Genomic DNA, 20295 nt, shown 5'->3' on the forward strand with positions numbered 1-20295 from the left:
TCTCTGATGGGCACACCAGATATAAAGGGCACCTGATGTAAGGGGGCACTCTGATGAGCACATTGAATATAAAGGGACGCTCTGATTGGGGCACACCTGAAGTGGGCATTCTGATGGGCACACCGGATATAAAGGGGCACCCAATATATTTTTGAAAGATATACAATAACCCCAATCTTGTCATAGCACAAACTTGAGATTCGGATCTCGGCCTAAAGAAAATTTTAGCGACTGGACCTCCTTGATTTTTTATTCATTACCCCTGTCATACAACATCAATACCTGAACCCATCAATGCTCTTGTGGCTGAATGCACAAGAATTTGCAGACACCCTCCACAATCATAGGGGGGAAGCCTGGAAGTGTAGGCGGACATATCTGCAAGGGGGGTGGAGCAGAAACACGTATGAACGCATTTGGGTTTTGGAAGGGGATACCCAACAAGCTCATATGGGGGGGATGGTCAGCTGTCCACAAGCTTCTGGCCATGCCGTGTAGATGACAGATAAAGACATAGCAACACATTTATCAGACTGGATTGTGGAACACAAATCAAAGTCTGGGGGACATTCTTGAGCTGAACCTGCAATCTTCTGCCATAAAATGAAGACGGATAAAGTGAGAATTCTGATGATTTTATTGGTAAAGAATTTCCCATAAATGGAGATCACGTTCTTCCAGGTAACGATTATAAAGAGTTCAGGAAAAAGAAAGTCCAGAGCAATCGGCTATTTCTTGGCCTGCGCTTCCAGCAGAGCCTTGGCTTCATTAATCTTGGTGGCAATGTATGGAGATCCGCCTGGAAAAGGGAGGAGATGGTTACAGTGGTGAGTGGATGTTGGACACGGGGGAGTAAATCTGTCCAATCAGGACAAAGACTGATTTTCTTTATGGATCCCCCACATCCCCACCCCCACAATCCTTTGCTGCACCACAACCCACCGCCCGCTGTAGCCCTGGGTCATCTCATACAATGAGCCGACATAGGACTAAAGTGTCTCGCCATTACCCCATATAACACCGCTCAGGCCTCTCACTGCGTTTATTTACTAGAAGCAAATAGACTGTTCACTTTACAAGTGCAACTGATCCAGAGCTTAGTAAATGAGGAGAAGCTCCGTTGTCTGCCATCATCCAATCACGTGCAAGCAAAAGTGCTTTTTTTTTCTCCTTTTCTATGCATGTAATTGGGTATTATTTGCAAAGTGAAGCTTCACCTCATTAAGACCCCTTTCACACCAGGGTGTTTTGCAGGCATCAATGAAATCAATGGGGTAGCGCTGTAATACCACCGGCAAAACGCCGCTATTGCGGCGTATTGCCGGCGGTTTTAACCCTTTCGTGGCCGTTAGCGGGGGGGTAAAAGCGCCTTGCTAGCGGCCGAAATGCGCCGCAAATCCGGCGGTAAAACGCAGCTAAAAATAGTGGCATTTTACCGCCGATGCAATGGCCGGTGTGGTGTGAAAGGGGTCTTATAAAGCTCTGTCTATAGCAGTGACGGTGAACCTTGGCAGCCCAGAGGTTTTGGAACTGCATTTCCCATGATGCTCCACTACCCTACAGAGTAAGAAGAGCATCATGGGAAATGTAGTTTCAAAACATCTGGGGTGCCGAGGTTCATCATCACTGCTATAGAGCAACTGCACTTGCAAAGTGCACAGTCTCTTTGCCTTTATTAAATCACACCCATTTTCTGCGAAGCTGCTGTTGTGGAACCACAAGTCCCATGAGGCATTAAAAAAAAAATACTAATAAATGCGCTTACAGTGCATCTGGAAAAGTATTCACAGTGCTTCACTTTTTCCACATTTTGTTATGTTACAACCTTATTCCAAAATGGGATTAAATTCATTATTTTCCTCAAAATTCTACAAACAATACCCCATAGTGGCATTTGACATCAAAGAAGTTTGAAATCTTTGCAAATTTATCACAAATATTGTACAAAAAAAAAAAAAAAGGCGCATGTACATAAGTAGAGATCAGGACTCTGTGCAGGCCAGTCAAGTTCCTCCACCCCAAACTCGCTCCTCCATGTCTTTATGGACCTTACTTTTTACACTGGTGTATGGTCATGTTGGAACAGGAAGGGGCCGTCCCCAAACTGTTCCCACAAAGTTGGGAGCATGAAATTGTCCAAAATGTCTTGGTATGCTGACGCCTTAAGAGTTCCCTTCACTGGAGCTAAGGGGCCAATCCCAACCCCTGAAAAACAACCCCCCACACCATAATCCCCCCCCCCCCCCACCCACATCATAATTCCCCCTCCACCAAATGATTTGGACCAGTGTACAAAGTTCCATAAAGACATGGTAGAGCAAGTTTGGGGTGGAGGTACTTGACTGGTACGCACAGAGTCCTGACCTCAACCTGATAGAACACCCAGTATCTGGTGTGACCACCATTTGCCTCACGCAGCGCACACCTCAGGCAGCACAGCACACGTCTTACACATCTCAGCGCACACCTCACGCAGCGCAGCGCACTGGAGCAGCAGTGGAGATATGTGAACTGGCTCCATTGAGAGCCAATCAAAATCTCCTGCTATATTGTGGGTCCATATGACATAGGAGATTGTTACTGTCAGTTAAGCTGTATCCTGCAATGTACTTACCTTGCATATTTGATTTGATCTGCATTTGTTTTGTTTTGCTTTTTGTTGATAACTGTTCCGCTATCTGTATTGCGGGGTTCCCTCCCCAGGTTCGGGAGAATAATAATAATAAAAATTTATATTTGAAAAAAAAAAATCTCCTGCTATTGGAAACCACATTCACTTCGCAATAGTCCTCACTCAAATTTTGGTGTAACACTCATGTAGTGTGAGAACAGAAGACACCCGGGGATCCCATTTTTTTTTTCTTGTGGAAAAAGATAAAGAACTACAAATCCTGTATGAATTTCAGATGGAAAGGGACATTCTCCCCCTTCTAGACTGCATGCTATGAATGGGGCATTGAAGCCGAGGCCAAACTACTTTACTTAACATGAAAAAAACAACTGACAGAGAATGCATAACTGCAGCCGGGGCCGACCTCAACCAACCAGAACTACAGCAGCAATGCAAACCGTAATAGTAGGAGAAAAGGAAAGAAGACGATATTTAGCGGTCCTTACCTTTGTCAGGGTGGTTCAGCAGCATAATCCGTCTGTGAGCTTCTCTTATCTTTGTTATATTTGCAGTTGGGCTGCAACAAAACCAGGTCTGGATCAACACTTCATATAAAAGACACCAAAGAAGCCAAGATCAACATTATAAATAAGGGGAGCTCCAGCCAATCAGATCGAGCATTGGTCAGCGCAGCAAGGGGGCTTCTATAACAATACTGCATTTCGCTGTGTAACCTCCCTGGCGGTATCCCGAGCTACCATATTGTAGATGTAGAGTGTGCATTTTCTCTGTTTAACCACTTCAATACTGGGCACACCCCCCCCCCCCCCCCTCTTCCTGCCCAGGCCATATTTTCAGCTTTCAGCATTGTCACACTTTGAATGACAATTGAGCGGTCATGATACACTGTTCCCAAATTCATTTCTTATAAATCGTTGTCATACAAATAGAGCTTTCATAATCACTGCTGGGATTTTTATATTTTTTGCTAAACAAATGAACAACTAATGAGACAGCACTGATAGACACTGATGGGTGGCACTAAAGGGCATTGATAGGTGGTCCTGATGAACATTGATAGGTGGCACTGGTAGGCGGCAGTGCCTCTCCCTGCTCGGGAAGGATGTCCCTCTGTCAGAAGCCGGCGATTGGCTTTTTTATCTCCCTCACACTCAGGGCCAGATTAACAGCATCATGGGCCTGGTGCTGAGGATTTTGGTGGGCCTTTTTACGGAAACAAAATGAAAATGCAAAAATGTTTTGCTAAAACAAATTAAATATACTCTCAACAGTAATATCAGCCGTGCAGCCTTTGAGCAGCAGCAACACCCCCAATACCACCTGCTATGCGGTCTCTCAACAGCAGCAACATAGGAGACCACATTTCCAAACTGCCATTCAGGGAGATCCCCCCCTTCCCAAAAAAAAAAAAGAGGGGGGATGTAGTCTCGGGTTGATGGGGAAATAGGTGGCGGGGGGCGATTTTTCAGGCAAATGGCACTTGGCACTTAAAATCATCCTGACGCTATGCTTGATATGGCGTCGGGATGATCAAATTCCATTATTTCTATTACTACATTGTAATATATAGTGAAATAGTTCAACTCACCATGATGCATTATCAGTGGGAACCTGAGCTTGTCACTTCCCACCAGATGCAGTGTGTCGCTTGCCACCATTGCCTGCTGCCAGATGCCACCCGCAGCCTGCCACCAGATACAGTGTGTCACTTGCCACCAGATACAATGTGCCACTTGCCATCAGCATGCCACCAGATACAGTGTGCCACTTGCCACCAGCAGCCTGTCACCAGATACAGTGTGCCACTGGCAGCCTGCCACCAGATACAGTGTGCCACTTGCCACCAGATACAGTTTGCCACCAGATACAGTGCCACTAGCAGCCTGCCACCAGATACAGTGTGCCACTTGCCACCAGCAACCTGACACCAGATACGGTGTGCCACTTGTCACAAGCAGCATGCCAGATAGTGTGCCACTTGCTACCAGCAGCATGCCACCAGATTAAAGCGGGATTCCACCCTAAAGTGGAACCTCCGCTGATCGGAACCCCCCCCCTCCGGTGTCACAATTGACACCTTTCAGGGGGGAGGGGGGTGGAGATACCTGTCAAAGACAGGTATTTTCACCCACTTCCGGGCATAGACTCCCGTGGGAGTCTATGCCATTTCCTGCCCTGCCGCGCTGTCTGCTGGGACACACACGGGTCCCAGTGACAGCGCGGAGATTTCCTATTGCGCAGCGCAGCTCGCGCATGCGCAGTAGGGAACCGGGAAGTGAAGCCGATTCGCTTTACTTCCTGATTCCCTCACCTCGAATGGCGGCGGCAGCAGCCGAGGCACGAGCGGTCGATCGGCCTCGGCATCGCTGGAACCCGGGATAGGTGAGTGTCCATTTATTAAAAGTCAGCAGCTGTAGTATTTATAGCTGCTGGCTTTTAATATTTTTTTGGGGGCGGAATCCCTCTTTAAGTGTGCCACTTGCCACCAGCAGTCTGCCACCAGATACAGTGTACCACTTGTCACAAGCAGCCTGCCACCAGATAGTGTGCCACTTGCCACCAGCAGCCTGCCACCAGCAGCATGCCACTTGCCACCAGCAACCTGCCACCAGATACGGTGTGCCACTTGTCACAAGCAGCATGCCAGATAGTGTGCCACTTGCTACCAGCAGCATGCCACCAGATACAGTGTGCCACTTGCCAACAGCAGCCTGCCACCAGTTACAGTGTGCCACTTGCCACAAGCAGCCTGCCACCAGTTACAGTGTGCCACTTTCCACAAGCAGCCTGCCACCAGTTACAGTGTGCCACTTGCCACAAGCAGCATGCCAGATATAGTGTGCCACTTGCCACAAGCAGCATGCCAGATACAGTGTGACACTTGCCACCAGCAGCATGTCACCAGATACAGTGTGCCACTTGCCACCAGCAGCATGTCACCAGATACAGTGTGCCACTTGCCACAAGCCGCCTTCCACCAGATACAGTGTGCCACTTGCCACAAGCCGCCTTCCACCAGATACAGTGTGCCACTTGCCACAAGCAGCCTGCCACCAGATACAGTGTGCTACTTGCCATCAGCAGCGTGCCACCAGCAGCAGTGTACCACCAGATACAGTGTGCCACTTGCCACAAGCAGCATGCCAGATACAGTGTACCACTTGACACAAGCAACATGCCACCAGATACAGTGTGCCATTTGCCACAAGCAGCCTGCCATCAGATACAGTGTGCCACTTGCCACAAGCAGCCTGCCAGATACAATGTGCCACTTACCACCAGCAGCCTGTCACCAGATACAGTGTGCCACTTGCCATCAGCAGTGTGCCACCAGATACAGTGTGCCACTTGCCACCAGCAGTGTGCCATCAGCAGCCTTCCACCAGATAGTGTGCTACTTGCCACCAGCAGCAGTGTGCCACCAGCAGCCTTCCACAAGATAGTGTGCTACTTGCCATCAGCAGCCTGCCACCAGATACAGTGTGCCACTTGCCACCAGCATGCAACCAGATACAGTGTGCCACTTGCCACAAGCAGCATGCCAGATACAGTGTACCACTTGACACAAGCAACATGCCACCAGATACAGTGTGCCATTTGCCACAAGCAGCCTGCCATCAGATACAGTGTGCCACTTGCCACAAGCAGCATGCCAGATACAATGTGCCACTTGCCACCAGCAGAATGTCACCAGATACAGTGTGCCACTTACCACCAGCAGCCTGTCACCAGATACAGTGTGCCACTTGCCACCAGCAGTGTGCCACCAGATACAGTGTGCCACTTGCCACCAGCAGTGTGCCATCAGCAGCCTTCCACCAGATAGTGTGCTACTTGCCACCAGCAGCAGTGTGCCACCAGCAGCCTTCCACAAGATAGTGTGCTACTTGCCATCAGCAGCCTGCCACCAGATACAGTGTGCCACTTGCCACCAGCATGCAACCAGATACAGTGTGCCACTCGCCACCCACAGCCTGTCACCAGATACAGTGTGCCACTTACCACCAGCAGCCTGCCACTGCCTCCAAGACTCTGCCCAGATGGATAGAAGAGACAGGGCCTGCATAGTCAATCAAATCCCTGGAGCCCCCACCCCTCCTGAGCTGGGATGGTATGGCTGTATGTATGTATGCCAGGAGTTTTGTTTAGACCAAGTTGTACAGGGTTGTGTGTGCAAGCTTTTGGGCTCACACTGGTGTGCTGCAGTTGGCTGCACTGCTCATGTATCTGCAGTGTTAGCTGCAGTCCTATTGATTTATATCAGGTTGCAGGTTTTTGCTGCATTTTCTGACAGTGCGCCAAAGATGCAGCATGCAGGAATTTTGGTGCGCTTTCAGAAAATGCAGAAAAAACAAACAACCTAATAGAAATCTATAGGACTGGGGGTAAAACGCAGGAAAACTGTGGATACACCAGCAATGGGCCAAAACACAGCAAATCAGTGTGAACCACCTAAAAGCACAAGGGACCACCAAGCACTGCCACAGGCTGATGACACAATTCTAAACACTTTGGCTGCAGTTATAACAGCTACTGCTGGTGAAAAAAGTTAAAAACGAGGGAAAGGGATATAAGAAACCAGTCACTGAGCTCACATGTGGATGGTCCCTGGAGGCTCATCACTCAGAGATATCCTGTTCACCTTCTATCTGCCAGAGTTTCCCACCCACACGGCTCCTTCACTGCACAGACTTCACAGAGGGGGAGGGGAAAGGCAGAGCCGACTCAGCCTCTCCCATTTGTGTAGGGGGGGAACTGTGCACTGTGACATTGTAATAACCACAGTGAGCAAACACAGATGCAGCCAGACACCCCTACATTTACACACACTTCTCCTGTCCCATAGAAGTTTATGGACAGGAAAAAAAAAAAAAAAATCGGGCTTATGCTGCTGGCTGGGTGGGCCTATTTTAAGGCAGGGGCCTGGAGCTGCAGCTCCATCAGCCCCTATGTTAATCCGGCCCTGCTCACACTGTCGGCACGAGGGAAAAAAAAAAAAGGGAAAAGAAGGTGATTACCGATCTTCTGTTTGCATCACATGATCAGCTGTCATTGGCCGACAGCTGACCACGTGGTAAGGCGCCGGGATCACCCCCTTACTCCGATCTGTGATCAGCTGGAGCCTCATGCACGGGTGGACGTCTACTGATGTCCTCCCAGCAATTAAAGCCCGCGCTGTAGCCGTTTTATTTACAGTGGAAAATAGAAGATACAGGTTTACGAGATCTGCAAATCACATTCTGTTTTTTTGGTATTTAAGGGGTATTAACCACTTCCTGACCAGCGCACGACGATGTACGTCGACAGAATGGCACGGGCAGGCATATTGGCGTACATGTACGTCCAAAATTCAATGCCGCCCTGCCATCGGGAGCGCGCCGCCGGCGGTACATTGTAGCCCATACTCATTCACATAGGGTGGGGGGCCGGTATCCGGGGGCCACCTTATTAAAGGGGGCTCCCGGATTCCGATGAGCCCCCCGCCCACAGACCCTGACAACCAACGGCCAGGGTTGTCGGGAAGGACAAGGTGCTTTGGGATGGGGGGGGCGCGCGGCCCCCCCTTCCCCAAGGCACCCCCCATGTTGAGGGCACGCGGCCTGGTACCGCTCAGGAGGGGGGGTCGCTATCTCTTCCCCTCCTTTCCTGGCCGGCCGGATAGCGTGCTCGGACAAGGGTCTGATGTGGATCTGGGGGGAACCCCCACGCCAAATTTTTTGGCATTGGGGTTCACCTTTAAGTCCATACCAGGTGGCGGGGGCAGCGACGTCTCCTTCGCGGGCCTCGCCTACCTGGAGACCCGCTCGAAATTAGCGGACTTTCCTCCACGCAAGCGTGTGTGGGCGAGTCCGTTCATTTCAAAAGTAGGGCGGATAGTACGGCAGACTTAGTACGCCGTATTAGTCCGCTGAAAAAGTGCCCTGTGTGGGCAAGTAGCCCATTCGGAAAGTCGGACGGACAGTCTGGCGGTAAGTCCGCCAGACTAAGTCCGTCGGATAGTCCACTACGTGTGTATGCGGCATTAGAATGAGATCATTTGTATTTATTGATGATGTGGCTCTTCACCCCTTACCTGACTCCCAACACCAAGGCAGCTTCCCTTCTAGTCATTTTGGGTTCAAATCCACCTTTGTAATAACCGGCAAATGCCTAAAAAGTGGAGAAAATAAAATAAAATTATAAATGATTAGAGAGAGATGTATATATACAGTGGTGTGAAAAAGTGTTTGCCCCCTTCCTCATTTCCTGTTCCTTTGCATGTTTGTCACACTTAAGTGTTTCGGAACATCAAACCAATTTAAACAATAGTCAAGGACAACACAAGTAAACACAAAATGCAATTTGTAAATGAAGGTGTTTATTATTAAAGGTGAAAAAAAATCCAAACCATCATGGCCCTGTGTGAAAATGTGATTGCCCCCTAAACCTAATAACTGGTTGGGCCACCCTTAGCAGCAACAACTGCAACCAAGCGTTTGCGATAACGTGCAATGAGGCTTTTACATCGTCCTGGAGGAATTTTGGCCCACTCATCTTTGCAGAATTGTCCTAATTCAGTTACATTAGAGGGTTTTCGAGCATGAACGGCCTTTTTAAGGTCATACCACAACATCTCAATAGGATTCAGGTCAGGACTTTGGCTAGGCCACTCCAAAGTCTTCATTTTGTTTTTCTTCAGCCATTCGGTGGTGGACTTGCTGGTGTGTTTAGGATCATTGTCCTGCTGCAGAACCCAAGTTCGTTTCAGCTTGAGTACACGAACAGATGGTCGGACATTCTCCTTCAGGATCTCTTGGTAGACAGCAGAATTCATAGTTCCTTTTATCACGGCAAGTCTTCCAGGTCCTGAAGCAGCAAAACAGCCCCAGACCATCACACTACCACCACCATATTTTACTTTTGGTATAATGTTCTTTTTATGAAATGCAGTGTTCCTTCTACGCCAGATATACTTGGACACACACCTTCCAAAGAGTTCCACTTTTGTCTCATCGGTCCACAGAATGTTGTCCCAAAAGTCTTGGGGATCATCAAGATGTGTTGTGGAGAAATTGAGACGAGCTTTGATGTTCTTTTTGCTCAGCAGTGGTTTTCTCCTTGGAACTCTGCCATGCAGGCCATTTTTGCCCAGTCTTTTCCTGATGGTGGAGGCATGAACGCTGACCTTAACTGAGGCAAGTGAGGCCTGCAGTTCCTTGGACGTTGTTGTGGGGTCTTTTGTGACCTCTTGGATGAGTCATCGCTGCGCTCTTGGGGTAATTTTGGGCGGCCGGACACTCCTGGGAAGGTTCACCACTGTTCCATGTCTTCGCCATTTGTGGATAATGGCTCTCACTGTGGTTCGCTGGATTCCCAAAGCTTTGGAAATGGCTTTATAACCCTTTGCAGACTGATAGATCTCAATTACTTTCTTTCTCAATTGTTCCTGAATTTCTTTGGGTCTCGGCATGATGTGTAGCTTTTAAGGATCTTCTGGTGGACCTTACTATGTCAAGCAGCTCCTATTTAAGTGATGCCTTGATTGTGAACAGGTGTGGCAATAATCAGGCCTGGGTGTGGCTAGAGAAATTGAACTCAGGTGTGGACAACCACAGTTATAGTATGTTTTAACAAGGGGGGCAATCACTTTTTCACACAGGGCCATGATGGTTTGGATTTTTTTTCACCTTTAATAATAAACACCTTCATTTACAAATTGCATTTTGTGTTTACTTGTGTTGTCCTTGACTATTGTTTAAATTGGTTTGATGTTCCGAAACACTTAAGTGTGACAAACATGCAAAGGAACAGGAAATGAGGAAGGGGGCAAACACTTTTTCACACCACTGTATATATACATCTCTCGCTAATCATTTATAATTTTATTTTATTTTCTCCACTTTTTAGGCATTTGCCGGTTATTACAAAGGTGGATTTGAACCCAAAATGACTAGAAGGGAAGCTGCCTTGGTGTTGGGAGTCAGGTAAGGGGTGAAGAGCCACATCATCAATAAATACAAATGATCTCATTCTAATGCCGCATACACACGTAGTGGACTATCCGACGGACTTAGTCTGGCGGACTTTGTGGCCATCATTTTGCTGGCCACTGGCCACTTTGTCTGGCCACTTTGTGGCCATCATTTTGCTATATGGTGGGCAGGAAAGTGATTGTAAAGTCTCCTTTTTTTTGGTTAAAAATAACAAACATGTTATACTTATCTGATCTGTGTAATGGTTTTGCACAGAGCAGCCCCGATCCTCTTATATTGATATATAGTTTATTTAGAGGAAGTGTCAGTTCTCATACTACAGACAGAGGCCATGCATTACCCTGCGCAGTGCCATGCCTCCTGTTTGAGCACAAACAGAAACTTCTGACACAGGAGTGTGAAGATTTACTGTACGTGATAACAAATGACACCATGAAATTACAGGACCAACCCACATCTTAAGTAGGTGAAAAAAAAACAAAAAACTGAAGGTGCAGGTAGACAGGTATAAAAGATAAAAAAAAAAGTGTCTGGGAACCTAGTTACACCATATTTCCCTATAGCTAAGGCTTACCTGTAGGTACTGAAAATATCTCCTAAACCTGCACGGTTTAGGAGATATATTCACCGTATACGCTTGCACCGACCCCATCAGCCCATGCGCACTGAAGAAACAGCCTGCCTGTGAGGTGCAGTAAAATGGCAGCTAACAACGCCGGGAGACATGATGCCCGGCACATCGGTGTTCACGGACCGCTGCAAAAGCTTCAATCTAAGCCAAGTAGTACATACTAGGTCATTATGCCTTTGTCTTGCAGGGTTTGTTTTTTTTTTTTTTTTTTTTTTTTTTTAGTTACAACCTCTTTAAAATGCCTTCAGGGTTCGGTTCACACTGGAACAAGCGCGTTCAAATGAGCACATTTTGGCGTGTGGCAGATACAACAACATGAAGACTTCACAAATTGCAATGGGTTACATAATGCTTAAAGCGGAGTTCCAGCCTCAAAAAATAAAAAAAAGTCAGCAGCTATAAATAATGTAGCTGCTGACTTAATAAGGACACTTCCCTGTCCAGGGATTCCACAATGTCGGCCCCCCGAAGCCGATTCATCCATCGGCTCGAGTGCAGGTGCCACTATTGGAATTAAGGAAACCCAGCAGTGAAGCCTTCATAATTATTTATATATATATATATATATATATATATATATATATATATATATATATATATATATATATACATATACATATACACACACACACACACACACATTAGGGGGGTGGCCTTTTGTTTAGGACAGGGGTGTATTTTTGGCTGGAACTCCGCTTTAAGTCACATCTGAAATGCCAAGGCGCCATTGCAAGGTGTATATATAAAAAAAAAACCTAGTCAGTCATCACAAGCTGCCAGTAAATGTACAAAATAATTCAACGTATGGTATAGATTAGTGGTCTCCAAACTGCAACCCAAGGGGCGGATGTGGCCCTCTGCTTACCTTTATCTGGCTCTTGGGGCACCATTTCACCAACTGACACCCACGATGGAGCACTGTTCCACCTACTAACACCATCAATGAGGCACTATTCTTCTCATCGATAACAATGGGGCACTATTCTTCTCATCGATAACAATGGGGCACTATTCCTTCCACCAAAACCAATGATGGAGCACGGATGCCAGAGCATTTTCTACTCCCACTGGCCACCCCCCCCCCCCCCCACAAAGCCTGAAAGGCAGCAATTAGGCCCTTTACCTTGAAAGTTTGGATAACCCCCCCCCCCCCGTATAGATTATGCAGTTATAGGTAAGCAGCAAAATGCAGAATAACAGTTTGAGAACAATTCCTGAGAGAGTCCTCCTCGTTCTCGGAAGGAACTAACACATTCCGCTCTTAACATCGCTTTCATTTAAAACGGACTGCAAAATGCACCGGAACACAGAAAAAGTAGCGCAAGCAGTACCTTTTCAGATCACTGCACTGCACCAAACCGCATGATACTGCAGCACCATGCGATCTGGCGCCCACAAAACGCTATGCATTTGGGGTGCCATTAACAATTAATTGGCACCTGCATGTACCTTTTCTTCACCAAGATTTGGTGTGAATGGGCCCTTTGATGGCAAAACGTAAAGCAGAACTTCACTCAAAAGTAGAGATGCACCAAAATAAAGAATATAAAAAAGTAAAGATAAAAAAAAGGTGCCTATAACGGCGCTGAAAATCAGGTGATTTTGCGGCGATTTTACTGTGCTTATGGTGCTTTTTTCATAGGTAAAGTGACTCAAAAACTGCATCAAAAACATAACAGGTGCGTTATTGATGCATTCTTGCTGCATTTTCAACGGAATTTCAACTAGAGATGCACCAAAAAATTTTGGTCGTCGAAACATCAACCGAAAATGGTGTTATCTGCATTTTGCTGATAAAAGAAAAAGGTTTGTTTTTCATGTCATGTAACAGGTGCGTTCTTGCTGTGTCTTTAATGCATTTCAACAGGGAGGTGTGTGGGGTTTTTTTTGTAAACCCTCAAGGCTTTTTTTTTTTTTTTTAAACTACCTGTGCTGCCCCCCCCCCCCACCCTTTACTTACCTGAACCAGGAATGTCCAGCTACAGGGACGAGCACAACCGCTCCAGCCGCTGTCTCGGGTCCTGACTGGATAGACTGATAGCAGTGTAGCCATTGGCTCCCGCTGCTGTCAATCAAATCCAATAATTGGAGCTGGGGGGTCAGGGTTGAGTCCTGCTGTCTGTGTCAACAGACGAAGCAGTAGGACTCAGGAGCTTGCCCGCAAGTGTGCCCCGAGGGAGAGCGCCTCTCTGACGGGGTACTCGAGAAGAGGAGGAGCCAGGAGTGCCGCTGAGGGGCCCACAGGAGGAGGATCGGGGCCACTCTGTGCAAAACCAACTGCACAGAGGAGGCAAGTATGAATTTATTTATTTTATTTTTTAAACAAACCTTTATATATATCCTTTAATTGACCAAAAATGCAGCAAGCAGGACTTTTTAGCACCACAACACACACAGAATTTAAAAGGGATGCATTTTTTCTTGAGCAATACTTTTCACTCTACAGTTTTGGGTGGACTCTAAAGGAGGGACCCCACCCTTACCATCAAAAATAAAAAATGTAAAATCTTAAAAATCATCCTTGTATAAAAAGTATAAAAAAACAAACACACATACTAGTGAATGGAGTGCAGTGTCTTCTTTTCAGGAAAAGTTCTCCCTGCACTGCTTCTCTCTGGTGCCGCCATCTTGAATTTATTTCTGGTGCATGTGCCGACACGCTACAGGGATCTTTGCCAGGAATGTGGGACCTGGCAGTGCCCCATGGCATGTTGATGCATGGACTGGCCCCCCTTGCACATGTGCAGATACACCGTGATCCCCTGCTAGTAAACTGACAGACATCCTGCAACGTTCCTGCACACGAGCGAGATCCCACGATCTGCCTCCAAGGATGAGTAGAAATCCCAGGAAGTAATGAACAGGTCAGTGCACAGAAATGCTGCAACGCATCAGAGATAAACCCCAGTGTGGTTCCTGTACATGTGCAGGGCCTGGGCACCTCATCCTCACCTAAACAAGAATGATGGACCTGAACTTTGAGGGGGGGGGGGAATGCCTGGAAGCAATGATGTCACTCATAGGCTTATTGTGGTCCATCTGTTGTCAGCGGTCTCCTGAAGCCGCCGCTGGCTGACGCAGAGAAGTCAGGTCATGTAACTGGAGAGCAAAATATGTAAATATACAGATCTTTCTTACACTGGTTAGTTAGTATAGGTGTTAGGAATGGGGAGGGAGCATTTTATAATTAGTTGGGTATATCCCAGAATACTAATTTAATTCTAGTGACAGACTCCAACATATAGGTCATTTTTTATTTTGCTCATAGCTCCACTTTAAATAGCTAACCAAGAATGAAAAATGTGTGGTCCTGGAGCTTCTAAGGGCCTTCAAAAAAACAGATCAGCAAGGGCAGCTTTTATATTTCTCTTCTGTCTAGGTTCCTTTTAAAGTGGACCAATATCCTAAAAACCTCTTTACTATTAATGCTCCCCAAAAGAAAGGTGACTAAATACCTTCTGTAATCACAGGAATCCAGCCACATGGTAGGATGAGGGCCGGTTCACACAGCGATGCGATGCGAGGCGACAAGGCTCGCCTCGCCTCGCTCCCGCAAGTCGCCCCCATTCAGTACTATGGAACCGTTCTGAGAGGAGCGACTCGAGTCGCTCCGACTCAGAAAAAAGGTTCCTGTACTACTTCTGGGCGACTTCGGGGGCGACTTGCATTGACTTCTATACAGAAGTCCTCTGCAAGTCGCCGCTGAGATCCCCGCAGGTCGCGGCGAGGCAAGTCGGAGACGCCTCGCCGCGCCTCGCTGTGTGAACCGGCCCTTAGTGATCAGGCAGAGCTGTGAATAGTTGGCTCTGTATGAACATCAGAGCTGTTGCACTTACACAATTGGCCACTAGAGGGAGACCCCCCATTCCAAGATTATTGTTACGTATCAATCAATAGTTACAGCAGTAACGTCAATTAAAGAGGAAGTAAACCCTGATGAGTTTACTTCCTCTTTCATTCCCTGCAAAGGTGAAGCTTAATGGACTACTATGCATCGCATAGTAGCCCATTATATGTCACTTACCTGACACAGGAGCCAGCGAAGTCACCGCTGTCCCCTGTAGTCCAGCGCATTCATCTTCTCGGTGGGTCTCACTGCTCTGCCGCTATCATTCGGCGAAGCCACGATGACGTCACTCCCGTGCATGCACACGGGAGCCGCCACTCGCGGCATATCGCCGTTGACCGCGGTGCATGCGCCGTAGACAGCGGTGCCTGTCTTTCGGCAAATATCTCCTAAACCTTCTAGGTTTAGGAGATATTTCTTGGACCTACAGGTAAGCCTTAATCTAGGCTTACCTGTAGGTCAAAGTTGGTTGTAAGGGTTTACAACCACTTTAAGCAAAAATGAGTTTCAGCTTTATATCCCATATTATATATATCCTAGATCAGTGATTTTCAACCAGGGTTCCTCCAGAGGTTTCTAGGGGTTACTTCAGCATTGGGCCATTTCTGCCTCTTGGATAAGTTCCCATCGACACCATTGATCTTTTTAGCTATCTGTAAAGAGGTAATTCTTCCCAATGACCACAAGTGTAAGGATCATTCTTCCCACTGACCATCATACTAATGTATGATGAGTTGTAGATTTCTAATTTTTAGCTGGGGTTCCCCCCGAGACCAGAGAACTATTTCAAGGGTTCCTCTGTGTTGAAAAGGTTGAGAAAGGCTGATCTAGATCGAGCAGGGCCCTCCGATTCCTCTTGTATTAAATTGTATTGTAAGTGTACTGTCTGCCCTCATGTCGTAAAATGCTGCGCAAACTGTTGGTGATTATATATATATATACATATACACACACACACACACACACACACTAAAACCTTGGATTGCAAGCATAATTCATTCCGGAAGCATGCTTGTAATCCAAAGCACTTGTAAATCAAAGCAAATTTCCCCCATAAGAAATAATGGAAACTCAGATGATTCGTTCCACAACCATTTATTCATAAATCCTTCAGTTTATAGTCCATATAAAAAGATTATAGTAATGTGATAACTTGTGTAACCATAAAATGTCAATCCACAAATGGAAGCCTCCGCAAGGGGATTAGAAGCAAAATCCAGAGTATAAAAGAGAAGAGAAGAGCCTCTAAGTATAGTGATATGGTTATATTTAATGAAGTTACCACATTTAGCAAACTTATATGGTTGATGATTAAATGAGGCACATGTAAGTATGCAGGCATCCGGGGTAAAGCTGTCCACATAGACTGTCTTCCGCCGGCTCTCACCGATGTCCGTCTGCAATCGTGACCGGGAAGACTACCCTGCAGTACAGCGATCTGAAAGCGAGGCTTGAATTGCTCGTGAAGTGCAGCATGGAAGGGAGGACATTGATGGCGGTGCGGAGGATGGTCTATGTGGACAGCTTTACCCCGGATGCCTGCATACTTAGATGTGCCTCTTTTAATCAACCATGTGAGTTGCTAAATGTTGGACCTTCATTAAATGTGCTACACTTAGAGGCGCCTCTCTTCTCTTTTATACTCAGTTGTGACACAACGCTACTTGTATATGAAGTGAAAATGTATTTAAAAAAGGAGAAGTCCAGCCTGAGCTCGTTTGGCTGGGCTTCTCCTATGGATCACAGGAGTGCAATCCATTTTACACTCTCTGCTGACGTCACTGAAATAAGTCAATAAGTCATCACGACAATAAAGTCTGGATCCGCCAGGTGCCTGGACTGATAGCCGTGTCTCAGCCTCTTAGAGAGGCGCTGAGAGCCTGAGCTGGCCTGAGCACATGTTGTCACTGCTACGTTTACAAGATTAGATCTGAGTTTGATAAAAAAAAAAAAAAAAAGTTAGTGAACGCAAAGTAGATTTATATCCTCTCTGGCTACTGAAGAATGTATTTAAATTAAAGTTTTTATGTCTGGATTTCAGGTTTAACATATCTGAGTGCATGTTCCTCAACAGCCACTCTTCTGGGTGTGGAGACCAGCGATCCAGCGTTGGAAGTCCCGGCCACCTGCCGTCTAAGTGTGCTCCGCCCCCCTTTGTGACATCATCACGTGGTTGCAGTCTTCTGGAGCCTGAGAGAATCCCGCCACTGGACAGCCAATGGGTACTGCCCACATCACCCAGGCAGTGACAGATACCCAAAGAATGGAATCACCCCTTCAGCAGTCCAGTAGAAGAAGAGAAGATGCAGGACCTGGAGCACGACAGCAAATTTAGGGGGAGCATTTGGGGCTTTTGCATGTGGTTTTATAATTTATTTTTTATTATAGAAACTGATGTAGCAATTAGCTAATGGGGTGAGGGGTATTACTAAGGGAGTCAAACTGACGACCCTCCAGCTGTTGCGGAACTACAAGTCCCATCATGCCTCCGGCTGTGGGAGTCATGCTTGTAACTGTCAGCCTCGCAATGCCTTATGGGACTTGTAGTTCCGCAACAGTGGGAGGAGGGCCGCCAGTTTGACCCCTGTGATGTAGATGGATCACAACATGAATGTAGATGAATAGATGTTGTATTAAGCTTCCAGGGCTGCTGCAGCACTTTCTCTAAGCTTGTGCCAGACCGTACACTGTGGATAGGGGGGAATCAATGCTGCTGGATGTAGCTCCCCCATAGGAATGACAATTGGGCTTCAGCCTGGGGTGGACACGAAAACACTGAGAAAAGGAGGGGGTGGGTATAATGCTGGCTGTAGCTCCCCCCATAAGAATGCCCATAAATTGGGCTCCAGCCTGGGGTGGAGCTGACAGCCAGCACAGCTATAAAAAAAAAAATTATATTTATAATAATATATATATATATATATATATATTCCATTATTTTGAAGACTTGAAACTATTAACAAATAAGATAAAATATCCATTTAATAATGGGTCGAATATATATATATATATATATATATATATATATATATATATATATATATATCCCAAAAAACAGTTATAGCCTCCCTTTAAGAAACTCACTGACTTTGGCAGGGTCTGTAAAGCTTGCTTCACTTGAGGCTCTAGGTGTTTGAAAGCTTGTAAAACGTAATGACCTAAAAAACAAAAAAAAAAAAACCCATCATACGAAAAAGGTTTACAATCTGCCAATGTCTGAATACTGGACACTATCCCGTTGCTGTGTTTTAGCATGAAATATTATGGTGGAGAATAATCATACAGGCCTGATAAAAACTATGCACTGCAATAATGGACGTGTTCCCACAAAGCACAGCATGTTAGTTAGAGGTCGACCGATATGGGTTTTTCTCTGGCCGATGCCGATGCCGATATTTAGAAATCATGGCGGCCGATAGCCGATATATGATGCCGATTTTTTTTGGGCCGATATGTTAGGCCGATTTTATTTTATTTATTTATTTTTAATCTCCCTTGATCTAACACACCTTTCCCACTGGGGCGGTTTAAGGCGCTTTTGGGCTAAAAATAGCGCCTGTAAAGTGCCTGTAAAATGGCTCCCCTGCAGTCTGCGTGAAAGACAGAGTGCTTTCACACTGAGGCGATGCGCTGGCAGGATCTTAAAAAAAAGTCCTGCAAGCAGCACGTTTGGAGTGGTGTATACCGTTCCTCCACCACTCCTGCCCATTGATATGCAATGCGATTTGGCAGCGGTGCTTCATGGGCGCATTTAACCTCTTCCTTGGCCGCTAGCTGGGTTATATGTGCCCCACTAGCAGCCAAATAGCACCGCTAAAATGATGGTAAAGAGCCGCTAAAACTTGCGTTTTACCATCAACGCCTGCCCGCTCCAGTGTGATAGCAGCCTTCATAAGTGATACAGAAAATTTCTTACACTTAAACATTTATTAAACAAAACAAACCTCCAATCAGTTTACTTGTATGTATGATTTAGATAAAAAAAAAAAAATATATATATATATATATATATATATATATATATATATATATATATATATATATATATATATATTAAATAAAAACAGGTAGTCAAAACTTTTGGACAAAAAAAAAAAAATGGGCTAACTTTACTGTTTTTATTTTATTTTTATTTTTTAAATGGTGTATTTTTTTTCCCAAAAAAATGCATTTGAAAGACCTCTGTGCAAATGCCGTGTGACATAAAATATTGCAACAACCGCTATTTTATTATTTTATTCCCTAGGATCTCTGCTAAAAAAATATATATCATTTTTGGGGTGTCTAAGTGATTTTCTGGCAGAAAATACCGGATTTTTACTTGTAAGCAACAAGTGTCAGAAAAGATTTAGTCTTTAACCACTTGACCACTGGGCACTTAAACACCCTTAATAACCAGACCAATTTTCAGCTTTCGGTGCTCTCGCATTTTGAATGACAATTACTCAGTCATGCAACACTGGACCTATATGAAATTTTTGTCCTTTTTTTCACACAAATAGAGCTTTCTTTTGGTGGTATTTAATCACCGCTGGGTTTTTTTTTTTTGTGCTATAAAAGAAAAAATACCGAAAATTCTGTAAAAAAACGAATTTTTCTTTGTTTCTGTTAGAAAATTTAGCAGATTAGAAATTTTTTCTTCATAAATTTTGGCCAAAATTTATACTACTACATATCTTTGGTAAAAATAAGTACAAATTGGTGGATATTATTTGGTCTTTGTGAAAGTTATAGAGTCCACAAGCTATGGTGCCAATATCTGAAAATTGATCACACCTGAAGTACTGACGGCCTATTTCAATTCTTGAGACCCTAACATGCCAGAAAAGTACAAATACCCCCCAAATGACCCCTTTTTGGAAAGAAGACATTCCAAGGTATTTAGTAAGAGGCATGATGAGTTTTTTGAAGTTGTCATTTTTTCCCACAATTTCTTGCAAAATCAAGATTCTTTTTACTTTTTTTTTTTTTTTCACAAAATTGTCATATTATCAGGTTATTTCTCACACACAGCATTAGTGATGGACGAACTTCCGACGGGACGTTTCGCGAACGCGAAATGCGAACGGACCCAAACGTTCGCGAAACCGAACGTTCGCCGCGGGCCCCATTGACTTCAATGGGAGGCGAACTTTGCAAACCTTCATGTCGAATTTGCGGCCACGTGGTAATTATTAGGGGGTAAAACGTAGTCCCACCATCTGGACAATGA

General features: G+C 45.6%; 1 protein-coding gene across 1 annotated transcript in view; it reads right to left on the minus strand.

Annotated features, from left to right (window-relative positions):
• Positions 1–616: 616 nt before the first annotated feature.
• LOC143995914 (mitochondrial import inner membrane translocase subunit TIM14-like) overlaps positions 617–20295 on the minus strand; it is a 33187-nt gene continuing 13508 nt past the window's right edge. Inside the window, exons 2-5 of the mRNA XM_077490672.1 lie at positions 18168–18241; positions 8706–8782; positions 3118–3188; positions 617–799 (exon numbers count right to left, since the gene is read on the minus strand). Of these exons, the coding sequence (XP_077346798.1) occupies positions 729–799; positions 3118–3188; positions 8706–8782; positions 18168–18241 (293 nt within the window). The 3' untranslated portion in view covers positions 617–728. The remainder of the gene's footprint in view (positions 800–3117; positions 3189–8705; positions 8783–18167; positions 18242–20295) is intronic.

The sequence above is a fragment of the Lithobates pipiens genome, unplaced genomic scaffold, assembly GCF_037356315.1.
Source record: "Lithobates pipiens isolate NorthernLeopardFrog02 unplaced genomic scaffold, aLitPip1_a1.2 Scaffold_19, whole genome shotgun sequence".
Taxonomy (NCBI): Eukaryota; Metazoa; Chordata; class Amphibia; order Anura; family Ranidae; genus Lithobates; species Lithobates pipiens.